Source organism: Hemicordylus capensis, chromosome 4 (genome assembly GCF_027244095.1).
Source record: "Hemicordylus capensis ecotype Gifberg chromosome 4, rHemCap1.1.pri, whole genome shotgun sequence".
Classification (NCBI taxonomy): domain Eukaryota; kingdom Metazoa; phylum Chordata; class Lepidosauria; order Squamata; family Cordylidae; genus Hemicordylus; species Hemicordylus capensis.
This window is the reverse complement of record NC_069660.1, coordinates 112,857,325-112,875,841: the sequence shown is the minus strand read 5'-3', so window position 1 is coordinate 112,875,841 and position 18,517 is coordinate 112,857,325. Positions and strand designations below refer to the sequence as shown.

The 18,517-nt window shown below is 41.2% G+C and overlaps 2 protein-coding genes across 15 annotated transcripts in view; one reads left to right on the top strand and one right to left on the bottom strand.

Moving 5' to 3' along the window:
• DNAJB4 (DnaJ heat shock protein family (Hsp40) member B4) overlaps positions 1-9,656 on the bottom strand; it is a 36,723-nt gene extending 27,067 nt beyond the window's left edge. For 2 of the 5 annotated variants that reach the window (XM_053247975.1, XM_053247973.1), the window contains exon 1: positions 9,405-9,529. The gene's annotated coding sequence lies outside the window, so the exon portion shown is untranslated. Of the gene's footprint in view, positions 1-9,404 lie in introns of all 5 variants that reach the window. The other 3 variants (XM_053247976.1, XM_053247972.1, XM_053247974.1) reach the window with 3 other exon arrangements.
• Positions 9,657-9,703: 47 nt separating this feature from the next.
• The window catches only part of FUBP1 (far upstream element binding protein 1), a 60,367-nt gene continuing 51,553 nt past the window's right edge, over positions 9,704-18,517 (top strand). For 6 of the 10 annotated variants that reach the window (XR_008306538.1, XR_008306537.1, XM_053247946.1 and 3 more), the window contains exons 1-4: positions 9,704-9,961; positions 13,173-13,263; positions 14,398-14,460; positions 15,264-15,305. Coding sequence is in view for 8 of the 10 variants with exons in the window: in XM_053247946.1 (XP_053103921.1) it covers positions 9,848-9,961; positions 13,173-13,263; positions 14,398-14,460; positions 15,264-15,305 (310 nt within the window). In the remaining 2 variants the exon portion in view is untranslated. The remainder of the gene's footprint in view (positions 9,962-13,172; positions 13,264-14,397; positions 14,461-15,263; positions 15,306-18,517) is intronic. The other 4 variants (XM_053247950.1, XM_053247951.1, XM_053247947.1 and 1 more) reach the window with 2 other exon arrangements.

The window sequence follows — 18,517 nt, the reverse complement described above, 5'->3', positions numbered from 1 at the left end:
ACTTGTGGCTCCACTTGCATTGCGCGAGTTTCCTTTTGCAATCCCACCTCTGCAAAAGGAAACTCGTGGCTCCACTTGCATTGCATGAGTTTCCTTTTGCAGAGGTGGGATTGCAAAAGGAAACTAGTAGTACTAGTACACAAGATCTTTGCAGCTCTGCTAGTAATTACAACTTCTGGATCATCCCTTAGCATTGTGGGTGGGGTGGCAAATTTAATTTGGAACTCATTAATATAATTTTTGAATAATGTTCAGTCTGTCTGGATTAATACTAGGTTTATTCTTTATAGCAGATTTTTATTAGCAACATACAGTCTACAACATTTTCAGCCTTGTTCATTTGGTGCATATTGTAGATGTTCTGTCTCCAAAACATAAGTACAGCATCTATATTTTTGAAGGGGGGGAAATCCCATTTAATACAGTGTGAACAAATTGGTCCAAAAAGTAGCAATGGGAAGTTTTTCTTTCTGCCCCTGTAGCTTTAATAAGATAGAGTGCACAAATATCACTTGATTAACAGCTGCGATATTAATTTCCCTTTTTGGTTGCTTGACTCAGAGCGAGAATCATGTCAAGGCAGTGAAGAACCAATTAAATTGATTTTAATCTTTGTTAGGGAAGATAACATGCCTTTTTCCTTGTTTAAATAATTAAAGTTTCAGTAGGTATTATTTCTGGCTTTAAAGAAATTGGTATCTTAATGTAATGGAATCCTTCTAATTACATACTTAATAGTTTTTTTAAAGTTAATCACGGTTTTTCATTCAATGTGTATTTTGTTTTACATATTAAACTTATATTTTCCTTTGAGAGAGTTTTAAAAATAAGAGGAAATTGGGAAGCCTTTTTTAAAACAAAGAAAAATCTCACCCCTACTTATTCATGATCTTTTTGATTTGCCTGTGTTTTTATTTCAAGCAAGTCAGATGTATGTTGGGGGGTATTTATTTATGTGTATTTATTTCAAGCAAGTCAGATGTAATTGCAAATAACATGCAGAAGATCCCAGGTTCAATCCCTACCTCCAGGTAGGGCTGGGAGAAACTCCTGCCTGAAACCTTGGAGAGCTGCTGCCAGTCAGTGTGGGCAATAGTGAGCTAGGTGGACCAATATCTGACTCTGTAGACAGCTTCCTACGTAATCAAACCATAACTTGCCCTTACGTTCAATCCAATTGGATACATTCACATTCACAGCTTACATCCAATAAACTGCTGAGTAAGCCCTCCAAACTAGGATCACACAGTGTGGTTTGCAATTCTGGTATATGAAGGGCCCAAACCTCAGTTTTGCTGTTCAGGTGCATAGGCAAACGGTGATTTAATTAAACCAGGAGGTTATTTATTAAGACTGTGTATGAGAGGGAAGCAGAAAGAGGAGGAGATCATGGCTCAAATAATGGTGGCTGAATGTGGCCATTGAGTTTCCCAGGAATACAACCAACGTAAAGTGTGCTACAAATAGACATTATTATAGAATTAATAAACATAGAATATCTATGATAGACTAGAATATATGTCTATTATAATTTAAGTCTCTATTATAATATAAGCATAAATCTTGAATAGACTAGAATATCTATGATGGAAAAGACTAGAATACCTGTCTTGTCTTTTCCATTTTGGGACACAAAACCTATTACTATGTTTAAAAGCATTTATTTTCTGGCCATGAGGACTGCAAACTTAGGCTGTTAGTATGCAAGACATTTCTTTAAAATATATATTTCTAAAGAGCCTGGTAGCCTCATGTTTCCTTTATCCTGTCTCAGTATACTTGCACGGATGCAGCCCACAACCCACATTTGACTATGGCTGTGACATATTTCCATATTTCTGGGGGCAGCCGGGGGGAAGGAGAGTGGAGGGGGGGGCGCGCAATTTCAGTGCTTGCCCCGGGCGCCGTTTTCCCTAGTTACGCCTCTGGTCTTTGCTCATGAGAGGTAACCTAACAGCTAGCTCCCACCATAATTAAACTGATGTATTCAGTGTAATTATGACAGGGCCGAAAAAAGTCAGACATGCTCTGAGACTGAGCAGGAAAACTTTGTGTAAACATCCTATCTGACTTGGTTGCCAAGCAAAAGCTTGTCAGATTCTTCCAACAACCATTTTTGGCAGGTCCAACTAACTTTTTAAACATGAAAATTAGAAAATAACTAAGACATATGAACACAGCAGCTTCTGGGGAAAGTGTCTGTACTGTTACTGCTTATGCTATTTGTGATCTGTACAGGACTAAATAGTTTTACTCAGGCATTCAGTTCAATGTCACAAAGGATACTGAACAGCTGAATGTTAACATGACACAACAACTGCATAGAATCTACAGAGCTGTGTCCTGAAAGTAAAGAATTTCTCCTTATTTTGCCACTGGTTTAATGAGAAAAAATTCATACACTGCACCAGCATTTGCCAGGTACTTTAGGATGACAATCAGTATTTTAAAACTATTGAAAAGGAACAGAAGATTGAAGGAAAGTATACACCCTCCTATTATATAATGCATACCTGGCAGATCAAAATTATGATGCCATGTGTAATGGGGCTGTAGAAAGAGATAAATCATCATCTACATGCCACAGGGAAGAATTAGTTCTATTCGTATTACTATCTAGAATATTTAAAAATAGAATTCCAAACACCATTCTTATATACGAGCACTCAGTTCAAAGTAATTTACAAGCAACAGTTCTTGCCTAGTCACTCTTTTATCCCAAGTAAAGCAGAACAAATTACACTGTTTACCAAAAATGGAACAGTACAAATTTGAGTTGTGGACACACTATATTTCAGGAGGTGCAGTGAATTTCTAAGTATCCATGATAGATATTTACTCCCAAGGGCTTTCCTCCACCCACACGTTAGAGTATGACACACAGTGAAAAAGTTAAAGTTTACAAAAGACATTAACTCTCATATTGTAAAGCTCAGTAAGAAAAAGAGAACAGAAGAGAACAGAAAGGAACACAAACTCTGGCAAAAGAAATGCAAGGTGACAATAAGGGAGGCAAAAAGACAATTTGAGGAACATTTAGCCAAAAGTATCAAGGGGAATAACAAAAACTTCTTTAAGTATTAAGGGGAATAACAAAAACTTCTTTAAGTACATCAGAAGCAGGAAACCTGCCAGGGAGGCGGTTGGGCCGTTAGACAATGAGGGAGTGAAAGGGATTATTAAGGAGGATATGGAGGTTGCAGAGAAACTGAATGAGTTCTTTGTGTCTGTCTTCATGGCAGAGGATACTGAGCATATACCCGTTCCTGAACCAGGCTTTTTAGGAATGGAGGCCAGAGAGCTGAGTCAGATAGAAGTGACAAGGGATGATGTTCTAAACTGTCTGGAAAAACTGAAAACTAACAAATCACCAGGGCCGGATGGCATCCATCCAAGAGTCCTCAAAGAACTCAAATGTGAAATTGCCGACCTCCTTGCTAAAATATTTAACTTATCCCTGAAATCGGGCTCTGTACCAGAGGACTGGAGATTAGCAAATGTAACACCGATTTTCAAAAAGGGATCCAGGGGCGATCTGGGAAATTGCAGGCCGGTTAGCCTAATGTCCCTTCCGGGCAAATTGATGGAAAGCATCCTCAAGGATAAAATTGTAAAGCACCTAGAAGAACAGGCCCTGCTGGGAGTGAGCCAGCATGGCTTCCGCAAAGGTAAATCTTGCCTCACCAACCTTTTGGACTTCTTTGAGAGTGTCAACAAGTGTGTGGATCAAGGTGATCCAGTTAACATAGTCTACCTGGACTTCCAAAAAGCTTTTGACAAAGTTCCTCATCAAAGACTCCTGAGGAAACTTAGCAGTCATGGGATAAGGGGACAAGTACATGTGTGGATTGCTAACTGGTTGAAAGACAGGAAACAGAGGGTAGGTATAAATGGAGAGTTTTCACAATGGAGGGAAGTAAGAAGTGGGGTCCCCCAGGGATCTGTACTGGGACCGGTGCTTTTTAATTTATTCATAAATGATCTAGAAGCAGGGGTAAGCAGCGATGTGGCCAAATTTGCAGATGATACCAAACTCTTCCGGGTAGTGAAATCCGAAACGGATTGTGAGCAGCTCCAAAAGGATCTCTCCAAACTGGGGGAGTGGGCGACAAAATGGCAAATGCAGTTCAATGTTAGCAAGTGTAAAGTGATGCACATTGGGACAAAAAACCCCAACTTCAAGTATACGCTGATGGGATCCGAGCTGTCGGTGACGGACCAGGAGAGGGATCTTGGGGTTGTGGTTGACAGCTTGTTGAAAGTGTCGACTCAATGTGCGGCAGCGGTGAAAAAGGCCAATTCCATGCTAGGGATCATTAGAAAGGGGATTGAAAATAAAACGGCTAACATTATAATGCCCTTATACAAAACTATGGTGCGACCACACTTGGAGTACTGCGTACAATTCTGGTCACCATATCTTAAAAAGGACATTGTTGAACTGGAGAAGGTACAGAAGAGGGCAACCAAGATGATCAGGGGCCTAGAGCACCTTTCTTATGAGGCAAGACTACAACACCCGGGGCTTTTTAGTTTAGAAAAAAGACGTTCGCGGGGAGACATGATAGAGGTCTATAAAATCATGCATGGCATGGAGAAAGTGGAGAGAGAGAGATTCTTTTCCCTCTCACACAACACTAGAACCAGGGGTCACTCCATGAAATTGATTGCCAGGAGGTCTAGGACCAACAAACGGAAGTACTTTTTCACACAACGTGTGATCCACTTGTGGAACTCTCTGCCACAGGACGTGGTGACAGCCAACAACCTTGATGGCTTTAAGAGGGGTTTGGATGACTTCATGGAGGAGAGGTCTATCAATAGCTACTAGTCAGAGGGCTGTGGGCCACCTCCAGCCTCAAGGGCGGGGTGCCTCTGAGTACCAGTTGCAGGGGAGTAATGGCAGGAGAGATGGCACGCCCTCCTGTCTGTGGCTTCCAGCGGCATCTGGTGGGCCACTGTTTGAAACAGGATGCTGGACTAGATGGGCCGTAGGCCTGATCCAGCAGGGCTGTTCTTATGTTATGTAATGGAACAGATGACCAGTCTCCTGTCCTTCCCATCAGCTACACATTAGGAGCTAGAAAGAAACTAGCTTTAAGTACCATTTTCCTACATCAAACTGTAACAAAGATACAACTGTCTGACAGCTGTTTGCAGTTGTAGCCTTAATGCACAACTGGCCTTTCAGAAATGATTTAAAGAAACAGGATAATAAATGATACTAAATGATACACTGTCATATTTCAGACTTAATACACAACTAGCATCTTACAGGAGTTTTCAAAGGCAATGTGTCTCCACATAATGTGTAAAGGAACCATTTGCCTTGGCAATTAAGGAACAGGGGATATTGCCAAGTCATTTCCACTGGACAACAGGACCCTGTTAATGAGCCAATGAGAAATGGGGGGAAATCCTTTTTTTTCCCAATCAAGGAACCACATCATTCTACTCAAGCAAAAGTATTGTCTTTTCTAGCGGCAAATGGCTTAAAGGCAGTTTTGTGGCAGTTTAAAGGACTGCCACAAAAGATTTTAGGAACAGTTTGGATTATATTACACTGTATTTTATTCCAGCTGGAATCTGAGATGGTCTTAAGTCTTATGACACACCATTAGCCTTGATCAGAACAGGACTATACCCAGTTAAACAAATTGTAATAATTGAAATAAGTGTTAATTGATCAGACTTAATTCTGCACCAAGTTGCATATGGCAAAAATAGACCTGAAGGGAGGAAAAAACACGTACATATGCATGTCTAAGAATGAAGTATGTCACAACCAGAACTCTTTGAGAAGATGCAGTCCCTGTGAAAATGGAGAAACACCTTGTCTAAAGACAGAGGTTGTCTTGGGGAGGATCTTATCTATGGGCAAATTTGGTGGTGCTCATGTTAAATTTTTCAGTCAACCATGTTGTGTTTGCCTCCATTTTGTGTGCCTACTGCCTCCCTCTGTTGTCCCCTGCTGCTGCTTTAAAGGTTGTGAGGGTAGGTGACAGAAGCACAGAACAAATGAAAAACTCCAACTCTTTTAAAATATTAAGAAGGCAGGAGCCAATGAGCATGCTCACTTTTGTTTTTCCAAAATGGGCAGTCCTAGGACTGCTCAATAAACCAATCAGACAGGGACAAGGGTGACTGACTCCTCAGGCAGCCAATCAGAGTGCCCTGATGCTGGGGAAGTCTTTTTCATTTAGCTACTCAGGAGAATCCAATCATTTTGGTTAGAGAGCAGGCAGGCTGGCTGGCTGTGGCCAAGTTAGATCTTTTGTGGGCTTCTTTGTGTTTGTTTGAAGAGTTGGAATGCAACTTCTGCTTTTTCTCCCTTGCTCTCTGATCTGTATGCAAAGCTTTATGACATGCCATAAAACATTGGGAGGAACAGCGAACTGTAAAACTGGACTAATTGGATTAAAAACTGGCATAAGAAACCAGAAAGTTCTTTTAGGGCATATGCATGGATTTCTGAGTCCAAACTGCTTTTCAAATAATTGCAAAAGTGGCTTTCCATGTGGATGGATTCTGTTGGATAAGGAATGGATTCTGTTGGAAGGAATATAATTTTTTAAAATCCATTTGCTATGCAGAGAGCTAACCAGGTTTTTCCTCTGGATTCTGGCCAGTATCTGCAACATTAATATGTCCACTGGGGGGTTATGGTTCATCGGGCAAGGATTAAGGAAGTTGCAGCCCAGGTCCCCTCTAGCTTTTTTCCTATGGGGATGAACAGCAGCTTGTGGGTGATTTTGAGTAGTCAAACAACTAGAAGGAAAAGGACTAAACAAGATTTCCTAACTCTACCCCAACCAGGGTGGATTTGATTTAAATCAAACTGATTTAAATCACGATTTAAATCACTAGCAGGGTGGATAAAAATAAAAAAAATCCGATTTAAATAAAAAAAATTGGATTTTTTTTTATTTAAATCGGATTTTTTTTATTTTTATCCACCCTGCTAGTGATTTAAATCGTTATTTAAATCGTGATTTAAATCAGTTTGATTTAAATCAAATCCACCCTGACCCCAACCATGCATCTATGACCTCAGATTCCAGCTTTCTTTGCTTTTCTGAGGGGGAATGGAACCCATCAGGCACACATAACATAGTTCAGCCCTTAGTGTCTACTGCTCTCTTTTTTCCAAAGGAAGCTGATCCTGTAAAGGATGCCCTAAACTTCTCCAACATTTTAGGGAAAGTAATATGAAGTATAGTAAGTAAGCACTGTAGCTAACAGTTGGTTATCTGTTTTAGGAATGGAAAAAAAAAAGTAACATTTTAAAATAAGGACTTTCCAAGCTGCATCAGCGGACTAATACCACTAGAGGTCACTAATCAGATAGTGATCTTTACCAGTGTTAGAAAGCTGTCACTCCAAGATTACCTCTATGGCTAGATTCAGTTAGCTGATAAGTCCACAAAGCCCAAGTTCTCAGTTCAGCAACAGCAGGAAACCTATTGTATATATGTTACATTTTAATCCTTCCCTTCCTCACCAGAACTCAAGTAGTACATGGTCTCTCCTATATTTTATTCTCCTAGTAACCTGTGAAGTAAATTAAGCCAATAGTAATTGGTCCAAGGTCACCCAGCAAGTTTCATGTCCAAGTGGTCTTTGAGCCTACATCCCCCTGATCCACATCCAACACTACATCCATTTTTTGTAACAAAGAAAACCCCGATTTCACTACTGCTTGGGGAAAATCACTAGCACAGTTTGCAAATATCATTATAAGACAACCTTCTCCCAGTCTTGGAAGCTGAGCAAGAATATTGCGGACACAAGCATCTGGTGCCAGAATGGAAAACAAGCCTCCATGTGGACCAAAGCAGCAAAATAATGCAACCTTTCCTGGTGCAAGCAACCTGGAGAAACAAAGCACCCTGGATCCTTGAATTTGCAAAGAAGCTAAATTTCCATCTGGAAACAAGAGTTTGAGATAAAAAGACAAGTCATTATGAGAACTGAATGACAGTACCTTAAAATGTAACCAAGATAAGCCCCAAGACAGGTAATTCGATTCAGCATGCCAGTTATTCCATTTGAATAGCAACCTCCCTACCTATGCATATCCTCTCTGACCATGCAATTTGTTCCTGAATCTTCCCACCCCCAGAGGGCATCCCAGAAGGAAAAACCTATAAATATCATCTGCTTTTAGGCTGTGTACATGATGTTCAGACTGGGGTTAAGGCAGGAACTCTTTTATTGTGCTTGATTTTACATATTACTCTACCCTCACCTCAACCTTTCTACAAGTTCACTCACACTGTTGATGCCGTACACCAAGTTGCCCCTGATAGTTCCAAAAGCATTCCTATTCCTTCTTGACCCCCACAGGAGCTCACACAGTTGAGTCTCCGAGTTGTCTACCCCACCGCTCCTGGATAGTTGGTATATGAGTTAGTGCCTGAACACCCACCAGAGCGTCCCCACACCTGTTCCCAGAGTGTCTGCTGGTTTGCACAGAAGAATACAGCTGCAAACTCTTCTTACTGCTTTGGCAACACCTTTACTGAAAGGACTCTTGGAACTCCTTGATGAGATCAAATTCCCTTGGCTTCGTTCACAAAACAGCAAATTAAAGGAGAAGTACAAAGCTGTTCCTTGCTCTCTTCCCACTCTGCCCATATTTCTACTTCCGATTCCCTTCTACTTACATTCTGAGGGATACCCAAAATGACATCTAGTCTCAGTCATTTCCTAAAGGGAACCTTTCCTATGCACCAGTGATTTAGTGTTTAGGATTTATACACAAAAAACAAACATGTTTTTCTTCCCTTCAAACAAACCTTTCAGGTTTTCATTTATTAGTGATATCCATCTTATTTTTATTAAAACACACGATGTATTGCACTTTGTGTGGTTGTTCATTTTTGTGAAGCACTTTAAATACTTTTTTAGAGAAAACATTATGAAGTTTTATCATAAATGAGCAGATAATTATGAAATTAACCCTTCGATATGTAGTCTTTCCTGGGCGATATACACGCTTGTTATAAAGAGGCATTGGGTCATAATTCACATGTAGAGCAGCTGCTTTGCATGCAGAAGATTGCAGGTTCAATCCATGGTATCTCCACTAGTTAGGACTGGAAAAGACCTCAGAGCCGCTGCCAGTTAGCGTCAACAATGCTGATTGTCGAGTCAAAAAGGTCTGACTCGAAATTAAGCCGCTCCATATCTACACACAGTCCAGGCTTACAATCAAAGCCTGCAGTGCAGCTTCACAGTCCCACTCCGACCCAACACCCTGGGCAATGGAAAGCGCCCTAACGCTGCAGCGTGCAAGACTGACGGTAGCCAAAGCCCGAACTCGTGGCTCCTCCGTCACTGGGAAGGACAGGCACAATCAAACGCCTCCCTCCCTCTCTCCTCACCCGCCCCAAAGGACTCACTCGCAAGCTGAGAGGCTAATGCCGTGGCAACAGCGTCTTTCAGAAGCGACGACGGCAACTCCCACAAATCATTGTCCAGAGGCAGAGAGACTGATGAAGAGACGTCAAAATAACACACACCAAAGAGGGCTTCAAAGGAACTCTCGCGAGATATGTCTTCTTTATAGGAGCACGGCGACAACCGTGCCTCAGCTCCTCGAAATCTTGGTCACTGCCAGCAAGCCCCTCTCGCGAGACTCTACTTGGAATCTCCTTTTTCGCGCGCGCCCCCCCGCCGGATTTCCCCGTGAAATCCCGCGCCTTATTCATAGAGGTCTCGCGAGGCTTTTCTTCCGCCTCTCGTGGAACACGATGCGACGTAGGAATGTGAAAGGCTTCCGCTCGCCGCCATTTTCTTTCTTTCTTGGCAGGCTGGGAGCGCGGTAGGAAGTAACGAAGCGGACATGGCGGATTATTCGACGGTGCCTCCTCCTTCTTCGGGCGCGCCTGGTGGAGGCGGAGGAGGTGGCGGGGCAGTAAATGACGCTTTTAAAGACGCGCTACAACGGGCTAGGCAGGTATGTATGGTGGGCACTCCGCAGCGGGTGCTGTTTCTGGCCCGGCCTGGTCCCTCCACCAGGCCGCTGCACTCCCCCATCACCACGCAGCGCCCTGGGCAAGGGCGAACGGGCACGCCCCACCGGTCCCACGCAGCCCACTTTTCCTTGAGACTTGAGGGCCAAAGACCGGAGTCCCGTTTCTTGGGCCGCGTCACAGCCTACAAAGGGGGAGGGAGAGAGGGAAGCTCTGGTGTGCCTCCCTGGCATTCGCTGTAAATGGCGGCGGATGGAGAGAGGACAGAGTCGAGATCTCAGGTACCTTCGTGTGTTCCCCAGAAACTTGTCGCACACTGTTCGGGAAGTTTCTCGCGGCCCCCTCCCCGCTTCTCTAGCATCCTCTCTTTCAGCCTTCTAGGCGATGCCCTTTGTACGTGTAGAAACTGAAGTAGCGAGGAGGAGGGTGTGTCGGGCTTTAAAGGCTCCCTTCCCGTGAACAGGGATCCCCCCCCCCCCGCCGGCTTTTCTTCATACCGTTGCTCTATCTAGCGATTTTTCTCTTATTATTTCTTGTAGCAAGAGAAATCTTCCTAATTTGTCTGTGTCGAAAGATATTATAATAGGGCAAGAACTGAGCCACGGTCATAGTGGCCGAGAGACTTTCTGCTATCTTTACGGGCTCAGCAACTTCACTCATCCTAAGTTTTCTCTACTCAAAAACTATCATGCCCTGTTTCAGAATTAAAGGATTCCCTAATCTTCTCACCCATTCTTATGCCGACTTCCGCTTTAGTTTCTCTGGTATTTATGTGTTATTTTAAAAAATCTTTTTTGTTGTACTGTTATCACAAATATAGGCTTTTTTGGAGGGGGCTAAAAGTCGGCAGAGAAGGTGCACTTAACGTGCAGTTTCTCAATCACAGAATGGTTTCATAAATCTGGAAATCTAGAAGTATTAGTTTGTAGCTGATTTTGACAGAAATATATCTGGAAGGTGTGTGTCCATTTTCCCTACTGAGTTTATCTTTGGTTTGGGGGGGAAATTAACGGTGTCCTTGAAATTGGAAGTAATTGCTGCCGTTCTTAACAATACCGTAAAGTTACTCTTCCATCTATTTTGTTGCCCTGAAGCTTTGTTTCCTCGTAACTTGTTTAGACCAGTTAGGGATGCCCTGATGATCTGAGCTAAAAGTCTTAGTATCTCAACTTCAGAAACTTGTCTGATCTAAGAACGTCATAACTTTCGTTTTGCTTCTAAAATTTAATGTTTAAGTAACATTTGATTAAGAATGCCTTGTAGCCGACTGCCACTGTGAAAAGTTTTGCAGCATTCGTGAGAGGAAACGCTTCATAATAGAAAAAAACTTAAGACAAGCAGCACAAGATTATTGCTGCATTTGAGGATAAGAGGATAAAAAATGCTGAATACAGGTTTGTAGAATGGCAGAGGTGGGGAGAAGTGGCAAAATTAAAACTCTGCCAACTTTCTCTCTCTCTTGGATAAATGATGCAAGAGTTGTCAATACTGCTGTCTCTCCCTTTGCCCACTGTCCCAGTGAAGAGAGCAAAAATTAGGGCCAAACTATATTTTATGTTAAACCTTGTTTTGTCCTAAATGTTTGTCTATAACTACAGTAGTTGGTATAGGTAGGTCCAAATCAAGGATAAATATTCTTTTCCCACAACTGTCTCAACAAAAATTGCACCCCAAATCTGCTGTTCGTTCTGAGGGAAGCTTCCATTGGGTGAAAAGCTTTGGGACTGCATCAGGAGGCATAAAAGTTAAATATTGTCCTGTTGTCCTGATTCTCCACCTCATTACTGCTATTTATTTATTTATTGCAAAATTACAAAGTGCTAAACTGTTTAATGAAATACATTTTGGCCCTCGCATGTAAGGGAAAGCCATGTAGAAGAAGCATTGCAGCTACATTGTTTCATTGTATACACAAGGGATACATATCAATTTTTCAGATGTAGAATAGCTTAGGCATCTCTGCAAAGGGAAATAAAAATTAGAGTTCCTTTTAAAAACTACCTTTTCATTCAACGGTGTGAAATACACAGTGGTGTATTTTGGTGGTTGCAGCAAAAGGTCTTGAAAATGGGATGTTGGCACACTTTAAAAGTTACAAAGAGAACTTTATTTTCTGTGTATTCAAGATTTTTTAAAAGTTTGATTAGAACAACATATTTTAACACTTTCCTGGTCTGAGATTGAGAGAAGCTTGCAGTAGTTCCTAAGCTCACATTCAGCCAAATCCCATCCAAAACTCAGCAAGCTTTGAGGAATTGGATGCTTGCATTCTCTCCAGGCCACCCCACACACACATACACTTGTGTTCATAAACTCCCTTATTTCTTTATTGGTTTGAAGCCAATCATAATTTTGTCTAAAGCAGTGATTTTCACTAGTTTAGACACTTTGACAAAAAAAACACCCCTTCAATCCAAGAGCCATTTCCCACTGAGCTGACTACAGTACGGTGTTTCTCTGTATTTGAAAGACCCATTAAGAGACTGAGTCCTCTTCTAATATGTAATAAAATGCAATAAAGATATAAAGAGCTCCAGGAAAAAAGCGCTGGGATGGGCTATATTTACCCTGTGCACACCTTCCAAGATGATACAAGGGCTCAAGAGGGCTCAGTTTCCTTTATGTGTGCTCCCTCCCATGCTGGTCAGCACTACACAGTGGGAACGGTCACCTCCACATGATGCCAGGGGGCTGCAGATTATTCAGCTTTGGATTTCTCACTGGCCCCCAGGCCTTACAGTGAAGTAAGCAGGTCTAAACTATTATTTGCTTATAATCAGAAATTGAGGTGGAATTGCTGCATGAAGGAAGTACTTGAGGCAGATGTTCAAGTATACAGGAAGTAGCCATGTGAAATGTATGTGTGAGCCTTAGGATTGGTGTGTCATCCCAAACCATAGTTTCATCTTTCATGTGATCATCATACTGAGCCACTTGGGCTCAGCATATTGGGTATGAAATTAAAGATTTTAGTTCAAAACATAGTTGGAATGAGGTCCCACTGCATATAGGATTTCTGAATAAATAAGCTTTAGAGTCCTGTTCAAAAGGATGAGCTTAAACTAAGTTATTGCTGTGTGATGCAAGGTAACCCTTAGAGCAAAAACAAAATATTTGCTTTTAAATAAAGTTTTGTTGAATATGTGCAATGCAGAGTATGAAGACTACTACTTGACTTTGTTTTCTTTGTTTCAGATTGCAGCAAAAATTGGAAATGAGTCAGGGACATCGGTGAATTCAAATGATTACAGTTATGGAGGACAAAAAAGACCTCTTGAAGATGGAGGTATGCTGTTGATCAGTACATAAGTTGCTAATATAGTCGTACTCAAAATTATACATGGTGATGAAAGGATGTGTGTGAGAGTCTAGCATACTATCTTTTCCTTTTCAATAGCCTTTAATAGTTTCTGATTATAAAGCAGAATAGTCCAACTAAAACATTCAGGATTTGGTTTTTAAATATAACTGTAATAGTTAGCAGTTCATGAGATATCTACTTTTATTAGTGATACCAGTGGCTAGCATCCAAACTAACCCTGCACTGTGTGACAATGTTTTCTATGATAGGAAGTGCAATTTTCAGTCACTGCGCCTTTCCCTCAGCAACTGTCTGTACCTTCTAAAATTATGTGCTGAAGGTTGGGGGACCCTCAAGGACATATTTTAGGAAGTACAGGTAGCTGCAAAGGAATGAGGGATCACCAGAAATTACATGCCCCTCCTTGCATGACCGAAAACCTTGGCACGCAGATGCAGGATTTGTCTGGATGTTGACCAGTATATTCAGATCTTTAAAATCTGTGCTAAGGTAGGTGAAATGTGTTATCCAAGGTGCGTCTTAATAGGTGTGGTATTGAATATCTTGTACTGTAGAATTAACAAGTTCTGTACTCATGATTTATTCAAATTATGTGTGTGTGTGCATATATATATATATTTCAACTAGATGGTTTAATGTACGTACTGTAATATTAATAAGAATACAAGTTGCATTTGGCAGGTGCAACATAGTTTTTAATGCAAATTGAAAACATCACCTTTAAAACTAGATTTGGAGGAAAATGCCTTATTTTAACTTGTCTAAACCCTGAAAATATCATCCTGTGACTTTTTTCCGTAGCAAGTGTTTTTAAAGCACTGTTCTTGTGGCTTAACAGAGTTTAATATGTTTATCGTTTTAAAAGCACTGTGTAATATTAAAAAAATTCATGAAGAGAATTGCCTGACCTTGGAGGAGTGTGTAGGTTTTGCAGGATTATGATTTTGTTTACAGAAAATTTCTAAGGCTCTTGACAAGGAGTACTTGTGTACTTTATTAAAGTGCCTTTTTATTAATAGTGAGGCTTTTAATATTCAAAAATGAGCTAATGATGCTTCAAATGATGTATGTAATGTATTCTTTTTATTTTATGTGTAGATGGCTCTTGGACAAGTCCGAGCAGTACAACACACTGGGAGGGAATGCCCTCTCCTTTTAAAGGCAGGAATTTTTATTTATTACCTGTGTTTAGTATGTAAACGTGAAATGAACTAGTGGAGCTTTTGAAATTGATGACACAAATATTTCTTGGAATATGTGTCTGACTTTTGCTGCAGTTATGGTGGTTCATCATATATTCCTGAATATGGGGTGGGAAGGAAACATTTGAAGTAATTTTTATCAGATATCAGTTATCTACAGCTTTCACTCATACTAAACGGATTTGGATGTCAGTGATGGTAGTGGCTTTGAATCTGCTGTTTTGAAGTCTTATGCCATGAAATTTTCAGTATTTGGTGAGAAAGTCTCTATGACAGTTCCCAGATGAGATTGTATTGCTATGTGTTGGTTGAATCTTAAATTTTGATTTTTCTATCTAGTATTGTGGTAGTGGTCAGACATAATTGTAAAATGATTCTTTCTCACAATGGTGGTCTTTTCAGTTTTTGTTACAGAAGCATCATTAGCTTTAGTGTCAAATTACTAATAATGCAGCTCAATGTTTGTTAGTTACGTTTTAGTGTCTGGACATCTGTAATAGTGTGTTTAAACCTGTGTGCCTTATTAAACCATTGAACACTTTATCTGATAAATGGAAGTACTTTGTATTTTTTCCCCCTGAATATACTAACCAAGTGCTAAACATATAAGATTTTTCCTTGTTTAGATGATCTATTCCCTGAAATTTCAAAAACATGCTAAAATGCATTGGACAAGTTGCATTTTGCATTGCTGGAACAGCCATTTATTTGTTGCTTATACTCCGGATAAAAAAAAACTTTAAAAAAATCTTAATTTTGCAGATCAGCCAGAGCCGAAGAAGGTTGCTCCTCCAAATAACGATTGTAAGTATGTTTTTAAACTCATTGTCGGTTCTAAAGCAGGGATCTCAAACTGCAATCCTTTGACTATTCGTGGGCTAAAACTCTCATCATCCTCAGTCACAATGGCCAGCAACCAGGGATGATGAGAGTTCCCAGAAAGCTGTGTGAATCAACCCAAACTTGGTTGATAAAGCAGAGGCTTTATTTTATATAATTGTAGGTATTACATTTTCAGTTTGACCATATGAAGTATTATTTGCACTGTCTTTTGATATCATTGTACTTGTTTGCATAGCAGAATATCGAAGCCTTCAAGATTGGATGGACTTAAGAACCACCTCTGTGTACAAGCTCTGTAGTGTAGCCTGTTTTACTAGGTAACACTATGGAAGCTGTGAACCACACTGTAGTTTTAATAGTATTGCTCTGTTTAACATGAGATTGACTATAAATGTTGCAAGTTGTAGCTCCTTTTGGTGCTGGGTTGTGTAGCCTATTGGCTGTTAACTGGAAGAACATGATCACATGTGCCTCCATAGAATAGGCTCTATACCTGTAGTTTCCCTTTTAAGTTAGCCACCCAGAGACGTAAGTTTGGGCGGGGTATAAAGTTTAAAAAGCTAGTAACTCTTAATGTAGAAAGAGCCAGAGGTGCAATCGTCGTCATGCAGCCCCCTACCTATAAGATGGCTGCATGTACAGTTTGATGCCTAGCCGCAGAGACCTAGTAGCCTAGAGGTAGATGTTATAGGCTTGTTCTATCAGTTTTCCAGTTGCTTAATGGCTTTCTCCATAAAAGTGAAAACGGGAAGGTGGCATTCTTTAAGTTCAAATGTTTTACAAAGGAGACGCCAACTATAATCTGCCTTTATTTTCTTACTCTAATTTTTCTCTAAGAAATCCTCTTGTATTTATATCTCGTGGGATTCAGATATCCAGTGTAAAAAACATTATGGCTGAGTTTACACAACAGGTCTATCTGTCTGAGTTTATCTGTATGGGTCTATCTGGGTTTGGGAAGAGAGCTTTGGAATATTTTAAACGAGCTTTGCATCCCCAGGCCCCAATAAAGACAGAACATGCTTAATTGGAAAAAACTAGGGCCACTTTATTGGTATTACGTGCATATGACCTGCAGCGAGGAATATAAACTAATCAGAGTGCAGTTACTTCACCCAGGTGAGTCAGCCTCACAAGGAGGACTGCTCCACAGCAGGGTGAAGGGCCATGTGCCAATTCAGCCAGGCACCAAGTCCTGACATGGTCTCACCACGGAGTTTTCCCCGCTGAGGGGAGGGCAGCCTGATTCAACCCAAGCCACTCAACTCTGGGCGGTGAGCCAAGCCACCCTCTGAGTGGGGGCCCAGCCCAACGGGTCACAAAACCCTGAGGGTCTGTTCCTTGGCCCCCTCCTGATTTAAATGGTCCTTCAGCCCAGCGCGGTTACCAAAATGACCAACCCCAACTTGCGCACTGCTGCCAAGTGACGGAAGTTCCTATGTCCAGTGGAACCCCTGTCATAAAACTCAGTGAGAAGTAGGCGAAAAAAGGCCGCACCTAAAGCCAATCTGGTGGGACTTAAAAAATTCCTACTTGGCCCCAAATGGTGACGGATAACCCTCACTGCGTACGGGACTGGCAGGCGGATGCCTCACCACAGAGCGATTGGCAGGCCTGCTGCTTAGGCAGGCACTTCCAGCATCAGATTGGCATGCAGGGGGAGGCCAGACCATGACAGGATTGGCAGCCTGGATCACATGCCAAGATGGTGCCCCGCATGCCTGCCCCAGGCGCACAACCTCTTCACTCCACAAATTGTGGCAGTGGGGAGCAGCATTCTCTCTGGATGGGCAACAATGAAGAGAGAATAAATGGGGGGGGAGCTGTTTTGAGCTATTCAAAGTAAAATTTCAAGCAGAATTTCTATTCAAGTAACTAGTTTTGTTATAAGCCAATAAAGACTTGTGTAGAATCAGCTGCAGGTTAGTCTGTAGTTAATCATATAAATAGAGTAATTAAGTAAATCTTTTTATGGAATAATAGAATAGAATAGAATATTAGATTAAATGTTAAGCATTTAAAATGTGAGGCTCACAAACATACTCTGAATCTAACTATTGTGTGAATTAATTGGTTTACAGTATGCTTGTTAAATGGCAACACACCCAAGTTGATAAGCGCTTAAAGTCATTTGCTATTATCCTTTGTCTTTGCTTTGCTTCATGTAATGGTGAGATAGGAAATTCAAAGCTCAGCAGTGTGTGGCTGCAACATAAAGATAATAAATACATACTCTGTGGCTATGCATAAATTTGAATTTTGCTTGTGCTAAGCTAGGCTCTGCTTTGCCTCTTTACTGTAGCGTTTAGTAGAAACCTTTTTTGCAGAAGTCTTCTAAGTTTAGAGTGCTAACACTAGAGAGAAATGTTTTCTGGGTCTTTTTGCTAAGATCCAGAATTTGAAATTTTAGGGAAAATTAAACTTGTTGGAGCTACTAGATTGGATCTAGAGGTGGTGTTCTACCCGCAGAAGCTCTGTTTTACAATTCATGCTGAGGTGATGTGAATGTGAAGGATATGAAACAGTATCCAAAGGAATGTGAAATCAGATCCAAAGATATTTTCTGCTTGTGCAGTTTTCATGTTTGCACATGCATGCTTCTGCAGCCATTAAAACTACTATCAGAATGTAACTTATTTTAGCACTGTGTGTTTTATTAGTGCTTCCATAAACTTCTGTGGAACAGTTCTGTTCCTTCTGTTCATCGTTATTTGGATTGTATGTAGTCTCAAATGTCACACAATGCACACCTTTAGGTTTTTGGTTGAGGAATGCAATCTAGAAGCTGGCAAGCATATGACTCTTGCACTATGGTGTACCAGCTGCCACAGACACCAGCTTCATATTTCACCATTTTCTCTCTCATCTATTTAGCTTGTTCAATTGATCCAAATCTTCAGTGTTCTGAAACGTGTGAAAAATCAAAGGGAATGTTCAGAATCTGTTTGAGTAATTTAAATGTTTTCGAGGATAATTATTTACTGTCTAAATAATGTTTACTAGCTGACCTGGCACAGAGCATCTGTGCCCCTAGTTCTCCCCGTTTTCCCCCTCTTCAGCCCCATTTTGCCCCCCCCGCCCTAGTATGTTCTTCCCCTCCCCCCCAGCTCATTCTCCCTCCGCAGCTGACCGCCACTTCCCCTCCTCCACCGCCTCCTTCTGCCTGCCACTGT